This window comes from Anabas testudineus, chromosome 11 (genome assembly GCF_900324465.2).
Source record: "Anabas testudineus chromosome 11, fAnaTes1.2, whole genome shotgun sequence".
Taxonomy (NCBI): Eukaryota; Metazoa; Chordata; class Actinopteri; order Anabantiformes; family Anabantidae; genus Anabas; species Anabas testudineus.
The window spans coordinates 17,974,253-17,996,992 of NC_046620.1; the positions used below are offsets into that span (position 1 = coordinate 17,974,253).

A 22,740-nucleotide genomic window follows, 5' to 3' on the forward strand; every position below is an offset into this window, starting at 1 on the left:
ATTGATTTGTCAGCGTGCCCTGACTGACAGGTTACCGGGTGGGACAGGAGGGAGGAGACTGTCTCAGTTCATGTTCATCAGACTAGTGTCCCGAGCCAGGGTAAAGATTCAGCTCAGTTCTCCTGGTGCTTCCAATTAGTTTGAGATAATGAATGTTGATTTTGTGATGTTCCACAAACAAACCCCTGCCCACTGCAGCCCCCTTAAGGAATCCAGGTGTTTTAGTATACAGTAGCTGTATAGTAATATGTACATGTATATGTCTATAGTATATGTGAATACAAAGTACTACTACTTGCAGATTTTTTCATAATTTAAGAATATTGTTTTACTCTAACATTTTACCACATCCCATGAGTCTAGGAATGTGTTATCCTACAATCTTCTTACACTTAATATATGATTTGTTCCTTTTAGGTTAGGAGTGAGTGTCTTGAGCTCTTGCAAACATGTGAGGGTAAAAGAGAATTTAAGATTGACAGGCACCATCAGCAGGAAGACATATCGAACCACTGCGCTGAAGAGCACAAATTCAATACTCAAGTAAAAGTGCAAGTACTTGTGTCGAAAAATACTTTACTACATTTTTTAATATTAGAGTACCCTACTAAGGAAACTGTGTACTTTAAACAATGTTGTGTTAGATGCTGTTAATAACATTTATGTAGAAGTTTAGATTTGTTTGGCACAGTCTCAGAGGTAAAAATTCAGAGAAACATGTTGTTATCTACAGTCGGTAAAGGTGGAGCTGATTTTAATCCAATTTATACTGTATAGTGACAGGAGGTTAATCTGTAAATGACACACCAGCATTTTAGTAACTAATGGTATAAAAATGTATGTAGTGAAGTAAAAGTGAGATTAACATAAAATAGTAATACTCCTGTGTAAAAAAGAAAAAGCGATGTTTGGTTTGTTTTGCTGCTTCTGTGAAGGTGATCAGCTGCACCATCAAGGAGAATAAAGACAGGTTTGTGTGATTAGGTCCTCTCAGCAGTGAGAGGCTGGGTGCTGCTAAGCTGGAGTTAGGTAGAACAGAGCTGCAGTAGATCATCCATCCATTATCCTAACCCCTTGTCCTCCTCATAAGGGTCATGGGAGTGCTGGAGCCTATTCCAGCTGTCATTGGGTGAGAGGCAGAGTACATCCTGAACAGGCTGTCAGTTTATCACAGGACTGACACATAGTGACAGACAAACATCCACACCTATGGGCAATTTAGAGAGCCCACGCAGACACAGGGAGAACATGCAAACTCCATACAGAAAGGCATCCCTGCAATAGATCATTATGTATTAAAAATGGTGAATTGAGGAAAATGTATAAATACTCATGAGCGTATTTTGATGTTGGCTAATATGTTTTGCTACAGTGGTCTGTTACATTTCGATTTACAGTAATTGTTGTTATATTTGTTGAGCTCCCCCTATGCTTACCTGAGGTCAGTTCCCAAGTCAGTGGGTTTCTGGAAGGAGTTTTTCATTAGATGTCTTGGAGTGTGAGGTGTTTGAAAATCTGGAAGGAGCTCACAGTAGAGCTGCTGCTCTTATCAGGATGCGCCCTGGTCAATGAGATACACTCAGACAATGCTTGGGGAGTTTATATGTATATAGCTCATGTGCCTCAGGATCCCCCAGGAAGAGCTAGAAAACGTGGGAAGAGGGTTGTCTGCACTACCTTATCCTGCTGCTAATGCAACCTGACTATGGCTACGTGGCACAAAGTGGAGGGCTGCTCAAACCTTTTACAGATGCTCATCTTAAACTGTTACTATAGTTCAATTACTATGTACTTCAATATAAACTACACAGTCTAATATGGTTGCTCGGGTTTACAGTTGAAGTTAGGGATGCACACACTAGTATTTTAAAATAAATATATTTTATTACTTTGCCAGGACAGATCATGGTAAAGTTAAACAGTATATGAACATAAAAAGCATATGTTAGAGTACAAACAAAGACAATATTTAAAATGGAGAGCAGAAACAGAACGGAGCACTGAGGTGCCCCCCATCCCTTTGATCCTCATGCCCAGTAAGATGTGACCATCATGTCTTATATTAACATGACTGTACAACACTGCATATGATTGGTGGTGAGGTTCTCTGACATCGATGGAGAGCGTATTGTGGAGTTTCAGGATGGACAACAACAGAGCCATTGGTAATGATTGATAGTCATTTTTTTCTGGCTCAAAGTTAAGGAGTTTCATCTAGGGTTAGACCGATATGTGGGGCTCATTTAGAGTTTCTGTAACTCTGCTGCTTTGTTTTTGGGTATCTATTAGCCTAGTAGCCAGTACTTTAATCCTGTGTTAGTAACTATGTTTATGGGTAGGAGAAACTTTTCATGTCAGTCATTGGTAATCACTGATACTTAGAGAAAGCACCTACATTAAAGTGAGAGAAGCTGCAAAGCAATGAAGATCCAGTACTACAGTAGCTATAGTTCAGTCAGCTCTCTGAAAGTGTCCTGAAAACTAAATGGTAAAGGACTAGTAACATTCAGGCAAAGGGACAATTCAACTTTAAGCTCACAGAACCTCTCATATAGATTTTTATCACTCTTATATTTTGTATTCATTTCAATGACTGACCAAATGCTAACAATAGAGCTCTGTGTGAATGAATCCATTAGCAGTTAGAAACGAGTTAGCTTTTTAGCACTTTTAGTTCTTTTAGTTCAGCAGGTTTTTCGTTAGATGCCTGAAAAGAGGTTGGTTGTTAACAGCAGGTCAAGAGATTATCAGGTTTTATTCTACAATATACATTGTAAATACCCAACTTGTCTTAAAAAGGTGGGAGTGGACAAGAGGGTAAATGATCCTATAGAGGTCATCATGCCTGTTATTTTCATTTTCAACAAAAATCTGCAATAGAAAATGAGATTCTGTTACTTTATCAAGGGAACCAGGGTGATGTCCACTGAGAATAATGAGACTAGTGAGACTAAACTAAAAGTGCTAAAACAAGTTGGGTGATAATTCTCTGTGCTGTGTGTTTTTCTTTACACACCTTTCACATTAGTATTACCGGTAATATAAAAATATTATGGAAGCCTATTTTCACCAATAGAAGAACTAATAAAGAGGAAAGGTTTGTCATTATGAAAAAAGCAATGGTCAAAATTAAGAGTAACTCATAATTATGAGATGTCAACTTTATGTGATTATATCTGGGCCTATTGTTTTTTTTAAAGCCCCATATCGGTCAGCTCCTAGTTGACCTGTTAACCAAACAGCTGTCGTTTGATTGGGTTTGATTGATTGATGACAGCGGATTGGCTAAAGAAGGGGGTGAACAGCTCTGTTGTTTGACATGGAACAGAACAAATCAGTGATATCTGGTGCTGAGGTGGCTTGGTCGTCAATACCGTCCAATCATGAGCTTCTCTTTCTGTCCCAACTATAGATGTGTTATGTAAAGTGCAACCTTGTTGCCAAAATCAGTCCACCAACATTCTGTTTTTCCTCCTTTTTTTTTACGCTTGTGAACTGATGTTCCCAAGGACAAATAACAGAGTATTTTTTGTGTTTTTTTTCTTTTTTTCTATTGAGCTGCCAATTGGAAGTCAAAGCACACACCATTTATATAACATTTCTGCAGTGAGCTAGATAGTAGAGTATTACAGTTACGTCGGTACAACATTCAACAGAAACAAACAAGAATAATTCAGCATTGTCAAGCTGTTTCCTAAAGGAACAGATAATAGTCTCTGTCGCATCCAGGCACCTGAGGGCTGGCCCGACGCTTCAGGGGTGGATGTGGACATTCTTCGGCTGTGAAGGTTTTCCAGCTTCAAAAAAACAACAAGAAAAACAAAAAAGGAAGGAAAACACAAAGGTGCCTCCCTTAATCTCTCACCAGGAGAGCAAGACATAAAGAGAACCAAGGGAAAGCATTTCCTATGTTACATTGAGATACAAGTAAGTATTCCATAACACTGCATATCATTCTTTTGACAGACTCCATCACATTATTCACATTCAAACACGTTAAAACAAAAGAACTGATTGAGCTCTGGTTTCCCTTATGATATGTATTTTTGAGCAGGGATGGGATGCAGGATGGGTTTTTATTACTGAGAGCTGCTGAGACCCAGAACCCTTCACTGACCCCAAAGGAACATCTCAGCAAGCCTTGTGATTTATTTAGGACAATATGTATGGGAATAGATCTGGGCCAAAAAAGAGGTGCCAACGTTAAGCTTGATTTGGAAACTTAATTTTGAAGCAAGACGTCCTAAATGTACTCACTTCAAATGTTTGAACATCTATGTGTAAAATCCCAGCCCATTTAGAGTTATGCAGATTTTTATATAACATTTTGCTATTTTGTGATTTAGCAGAGAATTTACGTGCTGCAGTAAAATTGTGAAAGGTAAATGTAGTGCAATATGGAAGGGATTTTGGAGTCAGCCCATTGGATTAATACCATATTATAGTTTTGGAGGCTCTGGATATAGAGAGAGGCCCTTAAGTTGAATTTTTTTTTTTACCCTAATAAATTTTGATTACACAACTTGATGATGATGTTTCCATATTCAAGTCATGTTAGCTTCATTTACTCATTACACTAAGTAAAGCCCTCCTCCTAACTCTAGCAAATAAGTGCATTTTCCAAAATGTAGAACTACTCCTTTCAGTCCACATGGATGAGAAGTGCTACATGTGCTTAAAATCATGGCAAACAAACCTAGTTACATGACAATTAATGAACTGAAGAAGATAGTGTGATATTCTTGATATACCTTTAATGAAATTGCTGTGTCAAGTCATGTTTCCAAGGTCACATATGATCTGTTGAGGCCTAAATAGGCCAATATGAACTTCTTATTCCATCCAATTCCATTCCAATTTTTAAATCAAATCCTGTCCATTTATAACCTGTAGTCATCCAGACCTACTTACAACACCATTACTGAAAAGAAGTAATAATAATTAATTATGATTATAATTATGAAGCATAGCAGTTTAAATATCATGTTTGATATTACTATCTGACGTCTACTGTTTGTTTAACTTCCAAACGGCCTCCCGTTAGCTGTCAGTACTACAGCTAAATTAAAAAGGTTCCACATGTAGAGTGCATATAATATCTAATATATTCATGGAGTTTGTTTCTTATTGTTCAGTATCATGTAAAGCTCAGTATCAGTATTAGTATCTATAAAGCTGCTTCTCACCTGGGGAGAGAAACAGCTTTATAGAATCATCTTTTAATTTCACCAGGACTCATCTGCCTACTTTCTCATCAATTAGATTAGTTCAACTGAGGTCAGATCAGGGTGGTGAAGGGTCATCTGGCGTCTCCTTTTGTATCATTAAATGTACTTTATATTGTCAAGTCTAAAGAGCAAGACAAACGTTTGGAGTGGATTCATGGACCCAACCCCACCGTGTGCTTTCTTCATTAGTTTACAATCTTCCCACATGGCTCAATCATCGGTGTGTTTTAAGGATTGTATTGCCCCCGCATTTGACCAGTTCAAAGAAGACACTTCTGTAAAGGTAGGGAAAAGTGGGTTGAGGAGCTCTGCTCATAAGGCCATAACAGAGCCCATGTGCATTTGCAGAGCCTGGTTGGTAGTACATGTTGTGATAGATACACACTCATTACCCTGAAACTCAGGCCATTTTTGTCAAAGCACCTATAGGCTGTGATCAGAAAAGAGGGCATAGGCTGCTAGTTAACAGAGGAAGATATCATTTTAGGGCACATACAACAAATGCGTTGAAGGAAAACTATTACAACATGGATCATAGTGTTGTAGTTATTGACCTTGATTTCTCCTTCTCCTGGTTTTGATGCTTTCCTTGTAATCACCAAAGTGAGGTCTTGGAACACTGCAACATTGATAAAAACAGGTCCAACAGGGTAAGAAACATAAGTGGTCAGACCATCAAGCAGGGAGTGTTGCTTGTTCTTTTTCAACCAATTTGAGCAGTTCCCGAAATCAGTACATCATAACCAGCACATCCAGTAGCAGGCAGAATAGTATTAAAGCGCCAATTCTTGACTACGCCCATCCATCCCATCTTTTGACACTGATCTAAAACCAGGTTGCAGTGGCAGAACATTCAGCAAGGTAGTACACTCTCATCTCACCAACCTGTTCTCTAGCTCCTCTTGCAGGATCCCGAGACATTCCCAGGTCAGATGAGATATATAATCTCTCCAGCGTGTCCTGGGTCTACCTCGTGTTCAAGTTTCACTTCCCACAGTTTCACAAGTTGTAATTATTTTGTTAAACTGCTGGCTTGGTTAAAGCCTAATGTCAGCAATTACTCTGGTACAATGTGAGAATAACCAACATGAACAACCACCAAAACTACTGAAATAAGACCCACACTGGCACTAAAGTGCTGCTGCTACAGTCCTACTTGTTCTAAGTAACGTTAAACAAAATATCATCCACACTGTGTATAACCAAAATGAAGAAATGATGAAATTACAGTTTATTGACTTGATGAACTTCTTCTCAATGTGCTGCTGTTATGTTGTACTGTTTGCCATTATCCCTTTCTACTTGACTCCAGGGAGATAGACTCCATTTGAACCAAGGTAGAAAAGATGATTGTTGTCTGCTTACTGGGACCACAGCAACTTGCCTGTAGCAAACAAAGAAGAGGGAGTCTGTTTTCATCTAATTTTCATTGTTGCACCAACACTAAACATGTATTGTCTGATAAATTAGTTTCCCAGACAAAGAAACATTTCTTGGACCTTTTCAATTGGATAAGGAAACCATGTTGGCGAGTAGTGTAACATTAGACATCTTCCTCATAGAACTGAGTGACCATGATACTGTACCTTAGGAAAGCAGGTTTTCTTTTAGGGGGAAGGGTTTGAGACTTGAAACATCTTAACTGACTGGATGATGACACTAAAGCTGAATTTAAAAAATGCCTGATCACAGCCTGATGCAGGAAAATCTCTTGACATCCACTAACAACCTAATTTACTCAGGATGTGAAGTAATCTGATTTACTTACAGCATACTTTGCACACAGTGACCAAATAGGTTAATTTTGTAGACTGGTTGTTTAGAAAATAAGTGTGGTACACTGGCTCTTGCTGGTTCATGTTGAAATTGAAAAGATAAGCAGATGTGGTCTATCTGAATAAGTGTGTATCAAAGGCTTCTGCTGTTGTGCTTCTCTCCATTGAGGAAACAGCTATACAGACTCGGCTGTTGATACGGAGAGAAACTTTGCATTCTGGCGGCGTGGATGTGCACTCATTCATGTAAAGACATGAACCAATACATGTTTTAAAAGACAAACGGTTTTAAATATAGGAACAAATATAAAATATTAGACTTCGATAATGTCTATATGCAATAACATTCTAGATAACCTTTTGAAGGACTTACAATTAGTCCTGATTTAAACCTTAATGTATCGCCTCAAAGATAATTTTTAAGACAATGGAAAAAGCACCACAAAAGTCATCATAGAAACAGAGATCTAGCTATAGAATGGTATGTACAATGTACATATGCCAAAGATACAAGAGATGAAAAGAGATAAAGACAGGGTAAGAGAGAGAGAAAGAGAAATTAAACCACTTATATAACTCCTGTCATGCAGAGTAGAAGTTACACAGGAGACCTGAGGAGTATCATCTCTGGTGGTCTGTGAGGGCCACACCCTTCCTGTCACAGTCCCAGAGACACCAAATCAATTAACAGCTCAATTCAGAATTATACACAGAGCAATGATCCTTTGAGGCCTCCGTGTTGACGTTTTCTTTTTAGGGAGGGAATTATGGGGGAAAGGGAGAGAAAGAGAAACTGAATACCAAGTGTCGGTGTAGAGGGATTATAGGGCGTTGGCGCCTTGCCCTGCCATTCTTTTTTTGTGCAAAGAAAATTCAGAGAAAAGTCTCGGAGGCACCTTTGGGCACACCGATGGGTGCCTCTTAGGGCTTGTTGCTGGGCGGTGTAACCTTAGGAACCTCGGTGTCCAACGACTGTGGCGACTCCAGAGCGGCGGCCTCCTCATTGAGGCTGCCCTTGCTGCTGGGACTGGCCCCTGCCTCGGCTGAAGTGCTGCTGCTGCTGCTGCTGCTGCTACTGCTATTGCTGCTGCTGCTGCTCTTACTGCTCTTGCTGCTGCTGCTGCTGCTGCTGCTGCTGCTGCTGCTGCTACTGCTGCTGCTGCTGCTGCTGCTGCTGGTCTGACTGTCTTGGCCCTCTGAGTTTTCCAGCATCTCCTGGATGAGTGGAGGCATGGATCCCGGGATCTCCATCTTCAGAGAGATGACCCGCTCTGCTCCTGAAGAAAAAAACAGAATTATGTTTTAACTTCTCTAATCTACAAAGAAATCCTAAGACACATTTTATCTAACTAGCTACCTCCGTTAAAACTGAGTAAAATCCATGATGTTTTTGTCGCAAGCCTCATACTAAGGAGCTTTTGAGCTTGTTGGGTTGGACACTTCCTGTTTGCATGTTCTCTCTACCTGTTTCTCCTCACAATCCCATGTCATGCAGTTAGGTTAACTTAAGACTGACTAATGTCGGGATGTTAACAGACAGCAATGTTCTGTATCTCCTGTGTGAAGACGTTTTCAGCCCAGAGAGAGGTTTCATTGCTGGTTTTAGACATTACTGAGGAATGTCAATATGATGACAGACCTCATGTGTAAATAAATATTAAAAAAAGGACTGAGGTCTGTGGAACTAAGCACCATGAGCCAGTCCAGGATGTGCATTAAAAGTTACTAACAGACACTAATCATAGAGACAGACAGTACAGAGAAGGTAAAGTCGAGCTTGAGGAGTGCTTGCACCATGTGTCCCTTGTCCTATTGCATCTGATCATTTTTGTAACTTTTCTCACTTTATTCGTGTGTTCAATTTTACTCTCTCTTCATGTAGCACCTCACTAACAAAAAAAAAATAACGATGCTATTGACCAGGGGTAGCCAATCCTGATTTTCAAGGGCCATTGTTCTGCTTGTTTTCCAAGCAGCCCTGCACTTCCAGTTTCTGATTGGCTGAACACACCTGATCCAGGTCATTGCCAGTGGGTAGAACAAGGATAGTTGGTAAATAAGCCGGACAGTGGCCCTTGAGGACCACGGCTACTGGCTACTCCTGCTGTTGACTATAAATTCAGCTACACGTGTGACTCCAGTATTTGGCTCCATATGTTTGAAAATTACCAGTCACTGACAAGTGGGCAGACCGATCTTTTTTTAGCAGATAGTCTTCTCACCTTTAGCACTGATGCTACGCAGATCTGTGATCTTCATCAGGGTTTTGGGGAACATGTGTGGTTTGCTGGGTCGACGCTTTCTCACATAGATTTTCAGAGCTTCCAGGAGTGGCTCCTGAAGCTGATCCACCTTAGATGGCTCCTCTAGGTCCTGACGGTCTGATACACACAAATAAACACAGACACAGATACACACATGCAAATTATGTCAGACGTGAGACTAAACAAAGACAAATCCATGTCTTTGCTTTATCTGATGTAGACACGCTGAAGACTTATACACATATCACAGAGTAACGCCTGGTTTGATAACTCATTCGCTGCAGAGGAGAGATCGCAGTGATGGTTCCAATTACAAAAAAAATAATTGGAATTTTACCAGTAGTGAGAGGTTCTGATAACAGTGAGGATTTAAAGTTTCAAACAGCAGGAAAGCAACAACTAAAAACATAATATGAGCCAGAGTGTCTGATGTATCTGTCCAGTCAGCATTTCTCTGCACATGGTGATTGTTGGAATTTGCTGATTTGGGTTATTTGCTGAAAGACTCCAGTTAATTCAAAAGGGGGCGGAAAGCAGACACCCTCTTTGCTTTTAAGACTAAGCTTAAAAGTTTAGTTTTTTATAAAGTTCATAGTTAGAGATGGCTCAAGTGACTCTGAACCTTCTCTGGTCTGCTGGGGGACCTCTACTGATACATTGAGCTCCTCTCTTCTTTCCTCTCCTCTCCTCTATTCATTGCCACCATTGCTTGACATTAACCTTGTATCTACTCTCTCCTGTAGTTGTGCTTCCTCCTCTCTGTCTACCTCTGTACTATTCTGCAAGTATCCTCGACCTTGGAGCTGTATATCTCCAGAATCTAGTTGACCTGCCCAATGTTTTTGCTGCTTGTTGTTCTTTTTTGTTGCCTGCTGTTCTTTTCTCTCTCCTCTTTCCACTCACCCCAACCGGTCGAAGCAGATGGCCGCCCACCATGAGTCTTTCCTCTCCACTGTTGCCTAATGCCTGCTCAGATGGGATTGTTGGGTGTTCTATATCATTCCTTATACAATTATACTCTGTAAGGTCTTAAACCTTGCACTGTAAAGCGCCTTAAGTTGACTTTTGTTATAGCTTGGTGCTATACATATAAAACTGAAGTGAAATGATTGCTCAAAAAAGCTGAGAGACATGTTTACCACTGTGTTACATCACCTTTTGTTTTAATTCATTCATTCAATTATTTATTTATTTATTTTATTATTTAATATAAATTACACTTTTTTTTAATTATAAAAAAATATTATTTAATTCTAATTACACATTTTAATAATTTAGAAACTGAGGATACTAATTGTTGCAGGTTAATATTTGTCTGTCTTCACTGACTACAAATCTTAGCTGCTAAATAGCTAACATGAGTTCAAACTTATAATAATATGTGTATAATAGTGTATAATAAAAATACTGTATTAATGTTTAGCTAAAGGGGAACATCTAGACTGACACCTTCGCTGGCTGTCACCAAAACCTGACCCTGATAAGCACCAGAAAATGAATAGATGGAGTTAAAATTAATATCAAATCAGCCATAGTTACAATTTCTTGACCCTCGTCATGCATGCTCAGCATGAAGCTAAGTGATATCCACCATTTCTGTAAGAAAACTATTATTATTCACTTTATGTGTGGGTGATAATCATGTTTTGGCTCATCAGTGCAGACTCATATATCAATAAATTGAAAAATTATCAGCATATAAAAAAACAGAAACAAAATAACTGTTAACTGCATATGTTTAATAATGTTTTATATCAGTATAATGATATTTTATTTATTTTGACCCACTGAGTATTACTTTCCTCTTCATGTTTGTGGAGGAACACACTTCAGTCATTAGCCCTTAGGGTGGCAGTGTGTGCACTGAAATCTAGAGCAGGACCAGCAGTCTAGGTGCATAGTTACAGATATAAACAGAGGTGTCTATGCTATGTCTTATGCAAGAGCATGTAACATTTGCAAAGGCTCTGGGGATTGAGTATATTAATATATATTGCTTAATGATGGCAGTGGAGAAGAGAATAGAGATGATAATAACAGGTAGAGCAGGCAAAGTATAGTGATAATTAGCTATGTGCATTTTGGGGGACATACAGTAAAACTGTATGTGTGTGTGTGTGTGTGTGTGTGTGTGTGTGTGTGTGTGTGTGTGTGTGTGTGTATGTGTGTGTGTGTGTGTGTGTGTGTGTGTGTGTGTGTGTTAATGTGTGTGTAGCCTGGAATGTGGGAGTTAGTCATGCCTCATGTATATTGGTGAAAAACAAGTAAGGCAGGTTCAATGCCTCTGGGATGGCAGCTCAAACATTCCACTCAGCTAACTGACGCTTCTGTGACATACGTGTACATCATCCCTCTTTCCTCTTGGTCCTCTCTACTTCTCATGTTTGGCAGACAGAATGCTGCTGCCTCACTGGGAGCAACCTGTGGTTGACCTGGTTTTAGACTACTGTGGAGACTGGCTTACTTTCTTCCCAAACTGGACTGCAGCTCCCCTCAATATTTAACTGGGGAAATCGATACAGCCTCACTATGTTGAATGGGGAGTAGTCAAGCATGGTTCAATGTAAAGTAGATTAGTTTATTCATTTCTTTTGATGTAGTCGAAGATGACACTTGTGTGCATGCTAAATCTAAGCACTGATACTAAGGTGACTTCATCTGCCTTTAGTTAGGTATTAAAATGTAACAAAATAGAGAAGTTAAAATCATTATATAGTTCATATAAAGTACAGTTTATATGCTATGATAATGTTTTGTTTTGTGTTTGGTTTTAGACCAGCACGTTACATTAACTTTATCACAAGTTAGTTTGAGTTAGTTGAGTTGCCTCAGTTCACCTTGCTACTGACCCCATGCCTTGCCCTGGTTCTCTCACCTCCGGAGATAAGACAGATGGCGCTGAGGAGTCCTGTCTCTGTGTCGTCCATCTCGATAGGCAGCAGCTGGTTGGCAAAAGTGAACACCAAGTCGGTGAGTGGGCCGAAGCCAGCGTTGTGCATCTGCGTTCGATTGAGGGTCAGTCCGTCCGAAAAGGTCATGGTGTCCTGGTCGGGGGTGTACCTCGTACAGATACGCAGGATCTGCCGGGGGGAAGAAAGGCAGAAACAGGCTCAGATTTAGTGGTCAGTTCATCTAAATTATATCACCTCACTCACCTGTTAGCCGTATCTGACTATTTTTAGAATTTTGACTACATTCACTTCACAATCACAAACAGTTTTTAGCGCCATTTTTAGCTCTTTATTTTCTTTATTTAGCTTTTTCATGATTGTGATAAACCAAACACAAACTACCTGTCCACTATTAAACAGCTGTAGGCAACCAGTTCTCTCTTGTTACAATTAACAAGTCAATAGCCAGCAGGGCACTTTGTGTAGAGTAAAGCCAAGTTAAAAAGAGCTACTACTGAACGTGTCAAATGGCCAAAGACAGGTCTCCAACTAATGTTTCTCTGTGTCTGTGTGATGGAGAACAAGGCAATCACTCACTAACATGTTGGATGTAAGACATATTTAGGGCAAGAGTGTAATATGCTGCTTTTAACTTGTTTTGCTGCCCCCATGTGGCCACAAATAAAATCACAGAGACAATGAGTATAACTAAAACAATGACCTTCCACACTGACAAAGAGAAACCTTTGGGTCTTCCTGCAGCACTGTGTGCGTCTGTGTGTGTGTATACACATAATAAAGCAACTGTCAGTGGATGTGAAGCCTACAGTAGCCTTTGAAGCTATTTGAGTGGGCCAGCTCTGACAGTGAGTGGCAAGCATGTCTGCAACATGAAACAGAATAAAACATGGTTACTGGCGGTGACTCACACCGGCTGGCCAAGCCTGTGCTTAGACACAAACACACATACACACATGCATTCAGTATACACATATACACACAGTGTTTGATCTTTCCTCTGACACTCCCCCCTTGTGCACATTATCTACGCCCTTCACCACAGAAATGTGCTGGCGAGCGGATGTTGATGGGTGAGTGAGAGCCAAAAAAGTCATTGCAGCAAGCCTTCAACTCCTCACCTCTGTGTCCCTTGGAGTTCACTGTTTTGTCACATCTGACAAGTACAACTTATTCAATACAAACCCCAAAGTCCATGTATAAATGTGATGCTGCCACAGAAACGGCAAAGCTACACATGCTCAATAGCTATTCCCCATTTTCATCAGCTCTCATTTATCCAGGATTTGTTTGGATGGAATTTAACTACTTTGCATTTACACCTCACATTAATATGCATCTTCATGCATTAATCATAGAACCCTTCACCAAAATGCAGATCATCTTGTCTGTCATTTGATTTTAAGGACACAGGCTAAAGAGCGAAACCCAGTTTCTTTAGAAACTGTTTACAAGTTCCAATTAATGAATAATTAATATCCTATGTATGCTTGTATACACTTTTTTTTTAACGATTTTTCTTTTTTATAAGTATATAAGTCCTAATTACAATTAATATTAACCTAGTGTTATTTATTTCTAAAACTTTAGACATAAGTAGTAATCAGTACAACCAGGGTTCCAAGTTATGTCAAATCTACTGGAAGTTCTATCCATCTGGTGATAATGCACATTTGTTAATAAAAGAAATTAAACAAATTAAACAAATTCTTATATTGATGCCTAGAAAAATCGGTTTCTTAGTGGAGTACTTGTACTTCAATATTAAAAGTAAATTAGCATGCTCTTAGTGCTTCAACTTGAGTAGAGAATTTCAAGTGGTACTTCTGCTTGTAGTGGAGTACTTTTTTAGGCAAGTACTTGAATACTAGTTTGTGTCTATTGTCTTGCATGATTTTCTATAGCTGAAAATCCATATTATAGAAATGTCAAACTACTCCTTTAGACTGCGGGACCAGTATACCATGGTTAGTATAATCCTATCCAAAGTTGGCTTTCTAATGTTTTTTGGTTTTATTTATTGAAAGTGTTGTAAATGGATCACAAACCAAACAAAAATAACAACAATTCATTTTTAGGGATGTCTAACCACAGAATTATGTTGAAATCAAATTTAAATCTTAAACTTCACTTTCATAAAAAAATTATTCCTGCCCTTTGCAGCAATAGAGATCAAATCTGTGGCCTTCTACTGATCAGTTTTTGCAGATATTCAGGTGTGATTTCCTTCTCCCAATAATTCTTACTCATCCTGGAAGGATGCAAAACTATACCACTTGGGGTCATTATCTTGCTGCATGAAGTGCGAATGAAGACATTGCCAATCAGTTAAAGTGTTAGGTATCTAAAAGTGTCTGAAAATACTGTGCTATGTGTTGTGGATCCAGTCCACAAGCCTTGGTTCCAGTCATCCGTGGTCCACTATTTGGGCATCGTGGCCCACTGCAACCCTTCTTCTGATTTACCAACCTTAATAGGTTCCTCTTGGCAACTTTGCCTATGAGGTAAGCTGACTCAGACCTTTCTTCGTTGAGACCAGTATGGAGTGGCGTGTGGTAAGCTGTTTTTGTTTGGCCATGTTTAGCTCTTATTTAAATCACTGTCCCTATGAAGGAAGAGTTAAATATAAAGTTTAATTATTGGCACATTGGACATAAAGGTTTTTAAATAAAAAGGTAAGGACTTACTATCAAACACTAAAACTACATAATGCATCTTCTTTTAATATAACTAGAACTGAGAATTAAACCCTGAATTATAGTCCAGGTCACAAACTACGACCATATGATACAAACAAGCTTGTCATCACTTTCTTTCCACTCTTTCTTCCACCCTATTCCTCTGAATAATGAATGCTAATTGTCTAGCTCTTACTCCCCCCTCTCATCCAGACATCACATCAACATCCAAGCATGTGTGAGAGACACAGGAGAAGAGACAGTCATTTGCCCTTTTCCATCTCATTACTGTGGCCTTAGTAGGTTACAGAACATCTCTCCACTTAAAAACTTCTAAATACAAACAAACATTCAGCTGTGGGCAGCCAATACACTCTGCAGGCATTACTGCCGCACCCATGCTTTATGAAGTACAAACAGCATCAGTAATGCAGAATGTTCGACTACTGAATACAAAAGTCAGCCATACCAAAAAGATTGCAAAAATGTTTTGTGTGTACAGAACCTATGTTATGTCACTATAACAGTGTGGATCTTGCAGTAACTCTGGTAAAGAGAAAATAGATCACAGTATGACACAGTATAACAGACATGAAAAGGTAGGAAAGTGGCTCGAACTGGAATACTGTGCAATGCAAATGTAAAAAAATAGGTCAAGATCTTGTTAGTTACAGCAACATGTGGATTTGTGGATTCTGATTAACTGAAAATAATTAAAAGCACCAAATACTCACTGTGAGTCCTGACTTCCTGTACTGGCACAAATTTAGTTTAGGAAAATAATGAATAAACATTTAAACTATAAGTTGAACTGCAAAAGTCAATTTTAGCTGATCCAGAGATTAGATTAGATAACACATTTGATAATTATTTTGGAAGGTAACAGTGGCATTCATTGGCAGGCTGTGGCCTACCTCCAGTAGGGGTCCTTAGGCATTACCCTGCCTTTGCCTTGTACCTTGTACCTTACTTGTAAGTCACTTTGGATAACGATGACTGAATGTAAATGATAAAGATAAAAATAAAGAAAAATCTGATGCTCCTGGGTAGTTTAGAAATGTCAACTTTATATTACAGAGCAACAATTACCATTAATTTTGAGTGAAGTCAGTGTCTCCTCAATTGCAGAAACTGTTCTGCTGAGGTCAGTATCACTTCTATATGAGAAGGATTAGTATTACTTCCTAAATGACAAGTTTATACCTCCGAAATAAAAGCATTAACACGCACCAAAATGTCCAGGCAGGCAGCTTTCAGGAGCGTGATCTGATCTGCGATGGTCAGCCCCGTGAAGCCAGGCACTCGTTTGGCAAACTCCACAATCTTGATAATGCACTTAGTGGCCAGCTCGCTGAACTTGTCCCACAGGCCCAGGTCCAGCCTCACACGGTGGTCTGCACTCGAGTTCTGCAACACACACACACACACACACACACACACACACACACACACACACACACACACACACACACACACACACACACACACACACACACACACACACACAAATATACAAAAACACACACAGAGAACAAGGTGTCAGGCAAAGAAGCAGCAACTTTCATCATTGCACAGACTATAGCTAATGATCCCCTCAACACACTTTCTCCACTCTGCTATATATGTGTCACACTTACATACAGTAAATAGGCTCCAGGAGACCTGAGCTCTCAAAAAAACTGGCAGGATTGTTGTGAATATGCTGAGCTGAGCCGGGTGTCCAGGCTTTACGATAATGAGCAGAACCGTGTCAGTGGGATGCTTTGGCAATGATGGGATGCAGAAACAGAGCTGTGACAGGCAGCACAGAGAGGTTTGAAGCTGGGGGTGCCATTAATAGAGCTATACGGTCCAGAACCTACATAAACACTGGAGGGAAGCAGGGATGGGTGGAAACCACAGAACAATAGACACACAGCTGATTGCAATGTACAGGAAGAGGAAAAAGTGGTCTAAGCATCCAGAAAGAGGAAAGAAAGAGTAAATTAGTATGGGAGAGCACTGAGGGGGAAAGCGGAGAGAGAAGGAATCATCTGAGTCTGGCTCAAGGGATTACTGTGCAAGCTAAAGTCAGATTCAGTTTGCTGGTTTATGGCTTTTGATAAAATCTCATGACAGCTGCTGTCATTGACCTCTGACTACAACATAGATTTACTTTTGTAGTTTCGTTTTTTTTTTTTTTAAATATCAGTAAGGGTTACAGCATATTGACAGTTAAGATGTGGAAACATGGCAACAATCCCATAACAAAGGTTGACAGGGCAAGAAACACAAGAAGACTGACAGGTCAAAAAGTCAGAGTTTAGCAGGTTATCTAATCCACTTTATGTGGAGGCACTAAATAACTGAGAGTGAGAGAACAAGTACTATAAGCAGAGTAGAGGGTCCACCTGTAAGGTAAAATGAGTAACTCTTCAGGATTGCAGTCAGGTTCTATTTACAAACTGAATGAAAGCCAATTTCCTTATATTATATTATTAGCTTATATTGAGAGTCCTGATTCATGTTAGCTCACTGTCATTGCTGATTAGATACCACTGTAGGTATGAAGCCACCATTAATGTCTTGTGTAACACCTGTGCTTCTCCTTCTGTTCAACAACACAAAATCTGCAAAATGAAGAATGATGTAATGAACATTTTCAACAAATACTAAAATCAGTGAGTCACATGATGGACATTGTTTTGTGTATATATAATTGTCATGATTTTATACAGTGAATTACGTAAGATACATACAAATAATTAAAAAGTTAAACTAAAAGTTGTTTAGTTTCTGCTCTGGTCTTCAATGCTTAAACTGAATAAATAATAAAATGACCACTATACCACAGACAATAAAGAAACATGCTAAGTTGAACTATTAGCTTGTCAGGCAGCAGTGCTACAGTTAAATTAATTAAATTAAATTTTAAAGGGCTTATTCCAGGTTGGAAGGTCTGTTTCTCTTTGGACCTGTGTGACACTGTCTACTGCTCATTTGACCAGTAATACAGGTCCAGTCACTGGGTGCCAGACGTGAAATTAATGCTCACCAGTCTTATTTATATAGTAAAATCTGAATTTGATATGGACTGTTGGGGGCACAGCTAAGGCTAAGCCAGTGTTGGCATGTTGTTGTTGTGTCTTTAGTTTATGTAGTATGACCAGTTGGCCCTAGATGGAACCCTGTCAGCAGTTTGCCAGACTCATTTAGCCTGTTCATCAGAACCAGAGCACACTGGAAATATCATTGAGCAAATGCACATTCCTCTTTGTTTGGGTTGGGTTTTTCGAAAGACGTCTGCATGAGCAGGGTTTGGGTCGTAAAGCCCATCTGAACTTTTTAGTTTTAAGCTAGTTACTGAATGGAATAATAATAGACTCAAGTTGACATAAGCTTGATTCATAATTCTCCAAACTTTCCTTCACCATCTAGTGCATCATATTTAACTTGGAATTTATCTGTCCATCTTTCCCTTTTGTGTCTATAAAAGGGACCAGTATTAGACACCAGTCTAATACCCAGAGTAATGTTCATGTTTGTTTTTTAGTGTCACTGTTATGAGCAGTTTGGGAAAAACATGGGATTTGGTGATTCTAAAACGGTTAAGAAAATGTTAAGTTCCTATTAACTGTGGACTATGGCTCCTCCAGAATCCTGGAAAGGAAGAGAGACAAAGGGCCATCAGAGCAGGAGATAATATGATGGACAGATTCAGACAGACGGAGAGGAGAATGAACAGCAGCTGGGGAATTGTTTGGGTGGAGCTAGGGAAGGCTGTGTGTGCTGGCTGATGGTGGGGAGGGAGCATCTGATGATCATTTTACTTTTTGATGCTTTACATGGAATAGCCCATCTGTTCTACATGACTGAACCTCCACATGGAGCAAGGACACAGAACACACACTTAGGAGTGCAGGAGGTGACACATAATAACAGTAACACAGTGGAAGTACAGAAGACATAGACTCTATGGTTTATACAGTAGGTGAGACACTAGAAAAGCCTGATTTCAGTGGCTGATTTGATTTTTATATTAGCTATAACATGAGCTACTGAATTAAAGGAATAGTTTCAGTAATGCATCTAGTTAGACAGAATAAAACTTGTGCAAGACAAGTGCAAGTTCTTTTTTTTACCACTGCTGTTCCACACACAGTACAGCAGCTCTATGGAACAATTATAAATATTCTAGCACCATGAAAAAGTTTTAACATGTATATACATTGTAATATACAGTAACTACGCTAATGTAAAATATACACTCAGCTACCAGTTTATTTTATTTCATTTTGCCAAACTAAGTTAGTGTAATGAAACAACCTGAAATCAATTCTCTCTTTATTCAGTTTTTGCTATAAAGCACCATATTCGCAGTTGCTCCTATGCGCAAAACATCCTCAAATCCACAGAAGCCCAAAAGGAAGACAGGCATCTGAAGACAATTTTCAAGACCTGTGGAAACCCCAAGTGGGCCTTCAACAAGGCAGCATCCTGTTCTAGAAAAAGAACAAGGGAACAGTCAGAGTCCCAGGTCCAACGCAAAAACATGGTCATCCCTTAAATGGCTGGGGTTTCGGGAAAGCTGAAAAGGACTATTAGAAAACTGCAAACAGCATACCTCTCTACTTTAAACCAACCAACACACTCAGTCAGAGAATCATCCACCCCAAAGGCTGGACTCCAAAACACAAGATGAGCAATATAGTGTATGGCCCAGTGCAATGAAGAATGCTCTGAGCTGTACATCGGAGAAACCAAATAGATGTTACACATGAGGATAGCACAGCACATGAGGAATAACACCTCAGGACCTGAATCAGCTGTGTACCCTCATTCCAGGACAATGAGGTTCGCATATTGGACAGAGAAGACAAGTGGTTTGAGAGAGGTGTGAGGGAATCCTTACGCGTGCAAATCAACACTCCCTCACAGAGGTGGAGGCCTTAGACACAACCTGTCTTATAATAATAGAATGTAATAAAGTATAATGCTGAAAGATGAGGCCCAATTCACACCTGCACCGGGTTGGACACATCCAATGAACCACTTTATGAGATAAGAGGGGCTACGGATAAGTGGTGAAATGTTTCGACCTAACAAGAAGAAAGTCCAATTGCCATGACTCAGCTTAGGCTAAACCACAAAAACAGCAGTATTACAAACATACAACAGTGTTAATGTGTGGTAAGTAGTAAAGGGTTTATTTCCTTAATTTGGACATGGTATGTTTTTTTCCTTAAGTTACAGTAAATACACGACAAAACTACAGTGGTCCTCAGGTTGCTTAGTCAGGCCGGTGGTTCCTGGGCAACAATGTCTCCCAAAAATTACATTCCAAGTTGCGAGAGTTGAGAAAGAGTTGAAAGAGATACAATTTGTGAAGCAAATGTATAAGTGTATTAATATGTTTATATTTTTTAAACAAATGAAGCGCTACATTTATTACTTAAAAGCAAGTTGCTAACAAATTAATGCAATTATGTTCCATACAGAACATAAAATCAATGTGTGTCTCTTTTATATATGTTCTTAAATAACTTTGGCCAACATAGATGGCACAGCGTTTTACAGTTTAAAAATAGTCATGTTAGTGCCCCCTGATAGACAAATGTTGTCATGAAGTCCAGACCATGAATACTTGGACACATAATTTCTGTGCTAATAAAATAATCAACACAGGATAAAAGTGACAATTGTAAGTCGGTTCACATCAATATAAAACAACTGTATGCTAGACACAGCACTTTCAACACAAAGTACCCAATGAGAAATAAGTAATGAACATCTCAACATTTGGCTCCTAAATGTTTCAGCAGTTCTGAGCCTGTTTTCGTCCTCTTTTTGAGGTCTCATTTATGGATCAGCTTTACGGGCAATTGTGAGCATATAACCAAGCAATAAACAGCTATATAAGCAGGGCTCCTGACACAATCAAAAAGCACAACCTAGCCCTGCAGAAACAGTATGTGTTGGGAGTGCACACAGTATGATTCACAGGTCTCAGGAGAGACTAAAACAAAGCCTTTGTGCAGCTGTAATTCACTGTTTTGAATGGGCTTTTTATTTTCAGGTCATGAATGCAAAGCGACGTAGACAAAGAGTGCTTTATGTCTGCAAACAAACTCCTTGGCTCCAGTTGTTTATTCAGCAGGAACTGTAATGAAGTCAGGTTCATAAAACAGTATCTTGAAGCTAAACAGAAACAAACTCTCCCTGTGTATTTAAGCCAATATTACTGATGTAATTTGAAGAAAGTTGTAGCATGACATTAAGTTGTGATTCTTCTGTAATTAAATCTGACAGTTTTTAGAAAAAAATGAAAATCAACGTGCTTTCATATACAGCATTATATAAAATTGAAGAAAGACTGAAATGAAGCATTACATAACTATCTAAACCGAGACAAAGAGAATATTAAAGTTGTACAGACAAGCTATAAGATTTCTGTTAAGTCTAGCCAGCTAGCCACAGGGGTCTTATGTAATCAATCCATTAATGCCAAACTTCATATCATAGGTCTTTGTATTTTTTCTTTCTTTTGTAGAAAAGTCCAGTTTTCACAAGTGTTTAATTGCTTTCAAGATTTTTAGCCCTCTGACAGTTAATATTAATAGTGTAACTCCCAACTGACAGCAACCTTTTATGGTAGTTGCTCACTAGGTGGCATATGTCTCTTGATGGATCTTAGCCCACTCTTCAACAGGAAATTGTTCCAGCTCATCCAAATTGTGTGGTTTTTGAGCATGAACATTAACCTTGACCTCTTGCCACAGATTATCAATAGGATTGAGATCTGGGCTCTGAGAGGGCCACTACAGGACCTTGATTTTAATTTTTTTTTGTTCTTGAAAATTGTTGGGTAAATCTATATGTATGCTGCCGGTTATTGTCTTCTTGGAGCAGTGATCTAAAGCAAGATTCCTTTACATTATTCTTCAAAATGTCAAAATCTTATTTCTTCATGGTCCCTGTTCCTGAACAGCAAAACAGCCCTGCAGCATTACGCTCCCACCATCATGTTTAACCGTGGGATAAGGTTGAAGGCCTCTCCCTTCTGTCTGCAAACAAAAGCAGCATGCATGTTCGCAAAAAACTCATGTTTGGTCTCTTTAGTTGTAATTGCTAATTCTAGGTTGGTGCTGGTTCAGCTTACAAGCTTTACTTTGGAACCAGTTCTCCTGGCCAAGCACAGATTCTTTGACTGTTAAAAGGCAAAAAACTAATCTTAAGTCAGACACTGGTTAAGTGAAGTTTTAGGAAGTTTTGATTGCCAGGGAAAATTTCAGTATGTTAAAAAATTACTTCCTTATAAAAGCTAATATGCCACTGTTTACTGAAAATCCAATATGTTAATATGTAAGGGCTGCCTGAGTGTGAGCAGCCTTGAACATTGCAGTGCCCTCCACTCCAGTCCACAACCAGCCCACTGAAGTGAGTGTGGAGACAGCCAGAGTGGCTCCTCTCTCTCACAGTGCATCAATCCCCCTGTGGTAGTTACTATGAGGCAGTTAGTGCTGCAGCTGCTGGACACTGTCATGAGCAAACAATCTATGGTGTGGCCACCCAAGGGAAAGAGAGGGAGAGACAGGGAGACAAAGGGAGACGGAGAAAAGCAGAGAGAGACAGAGAGAGACATCATTAAATATGGTCTGGGGTTAAGTGTGAGAAGCACATTAGGGCTGTGCTTAAATCACAGACAACGAGCTGCAGTCGACACAACAGCACTATGGATCCACATTCCACTGATTGACGTCCAATTGGATGGGGATGGAGGAGGTAAAGGTGCCAAGACATGAGTGTGTGCGAGAGAGAGGGGAAGTGTGTTTGCACAGTGCACATTTGTTGGGGGGGTTGGGCTTGGCTGATATTAAAGCAACTTATCTTGCTCTTCCTTTTCGGTG

General features: G+C 39.5%; 1 protein-coding gene across 2 annotated transcripts in view; it reads right to left on the reverse strand.

The window, feature by feature from the left end:
* Positions 1 to 1,909: 1,909 nt before the first annotated feature.
* LOC113154956 (retinoic acid receptor beta) overlaps positions 1,910 to 22,740 on the reverse strand; it is a 161,177-nt gene continuing 140,346 nt past the window's right edge. For both annotated transcript variants that reach the window (XM_026349404.1, XM_026349403.1), the window contains 4 exons: positions 16,085 to 16,261; positions 12,143 to 12,347; positions 9,226 to 9,384; positions 1,910 to 8,280 (listed from right to left, as the gene is read on the reverse strand). In XM_026349404.1, the coding sequence (XP_026205189.1) occupies positions 7,925 to 8,280; positions 9,226 to 9,384; positions 12,143 to 12,347; positions 16,085 to 16,261 (897 nt within the window). In that variant the 3' untranslated portion in view covers positions 1,910 to 7,924. The remainder of the gene's footprint in view (positions 8,281 to 9,225; positions 9,385 to 12,142; positions 12,348 to 16,084; positions 16,262 to 22,740) is intronic.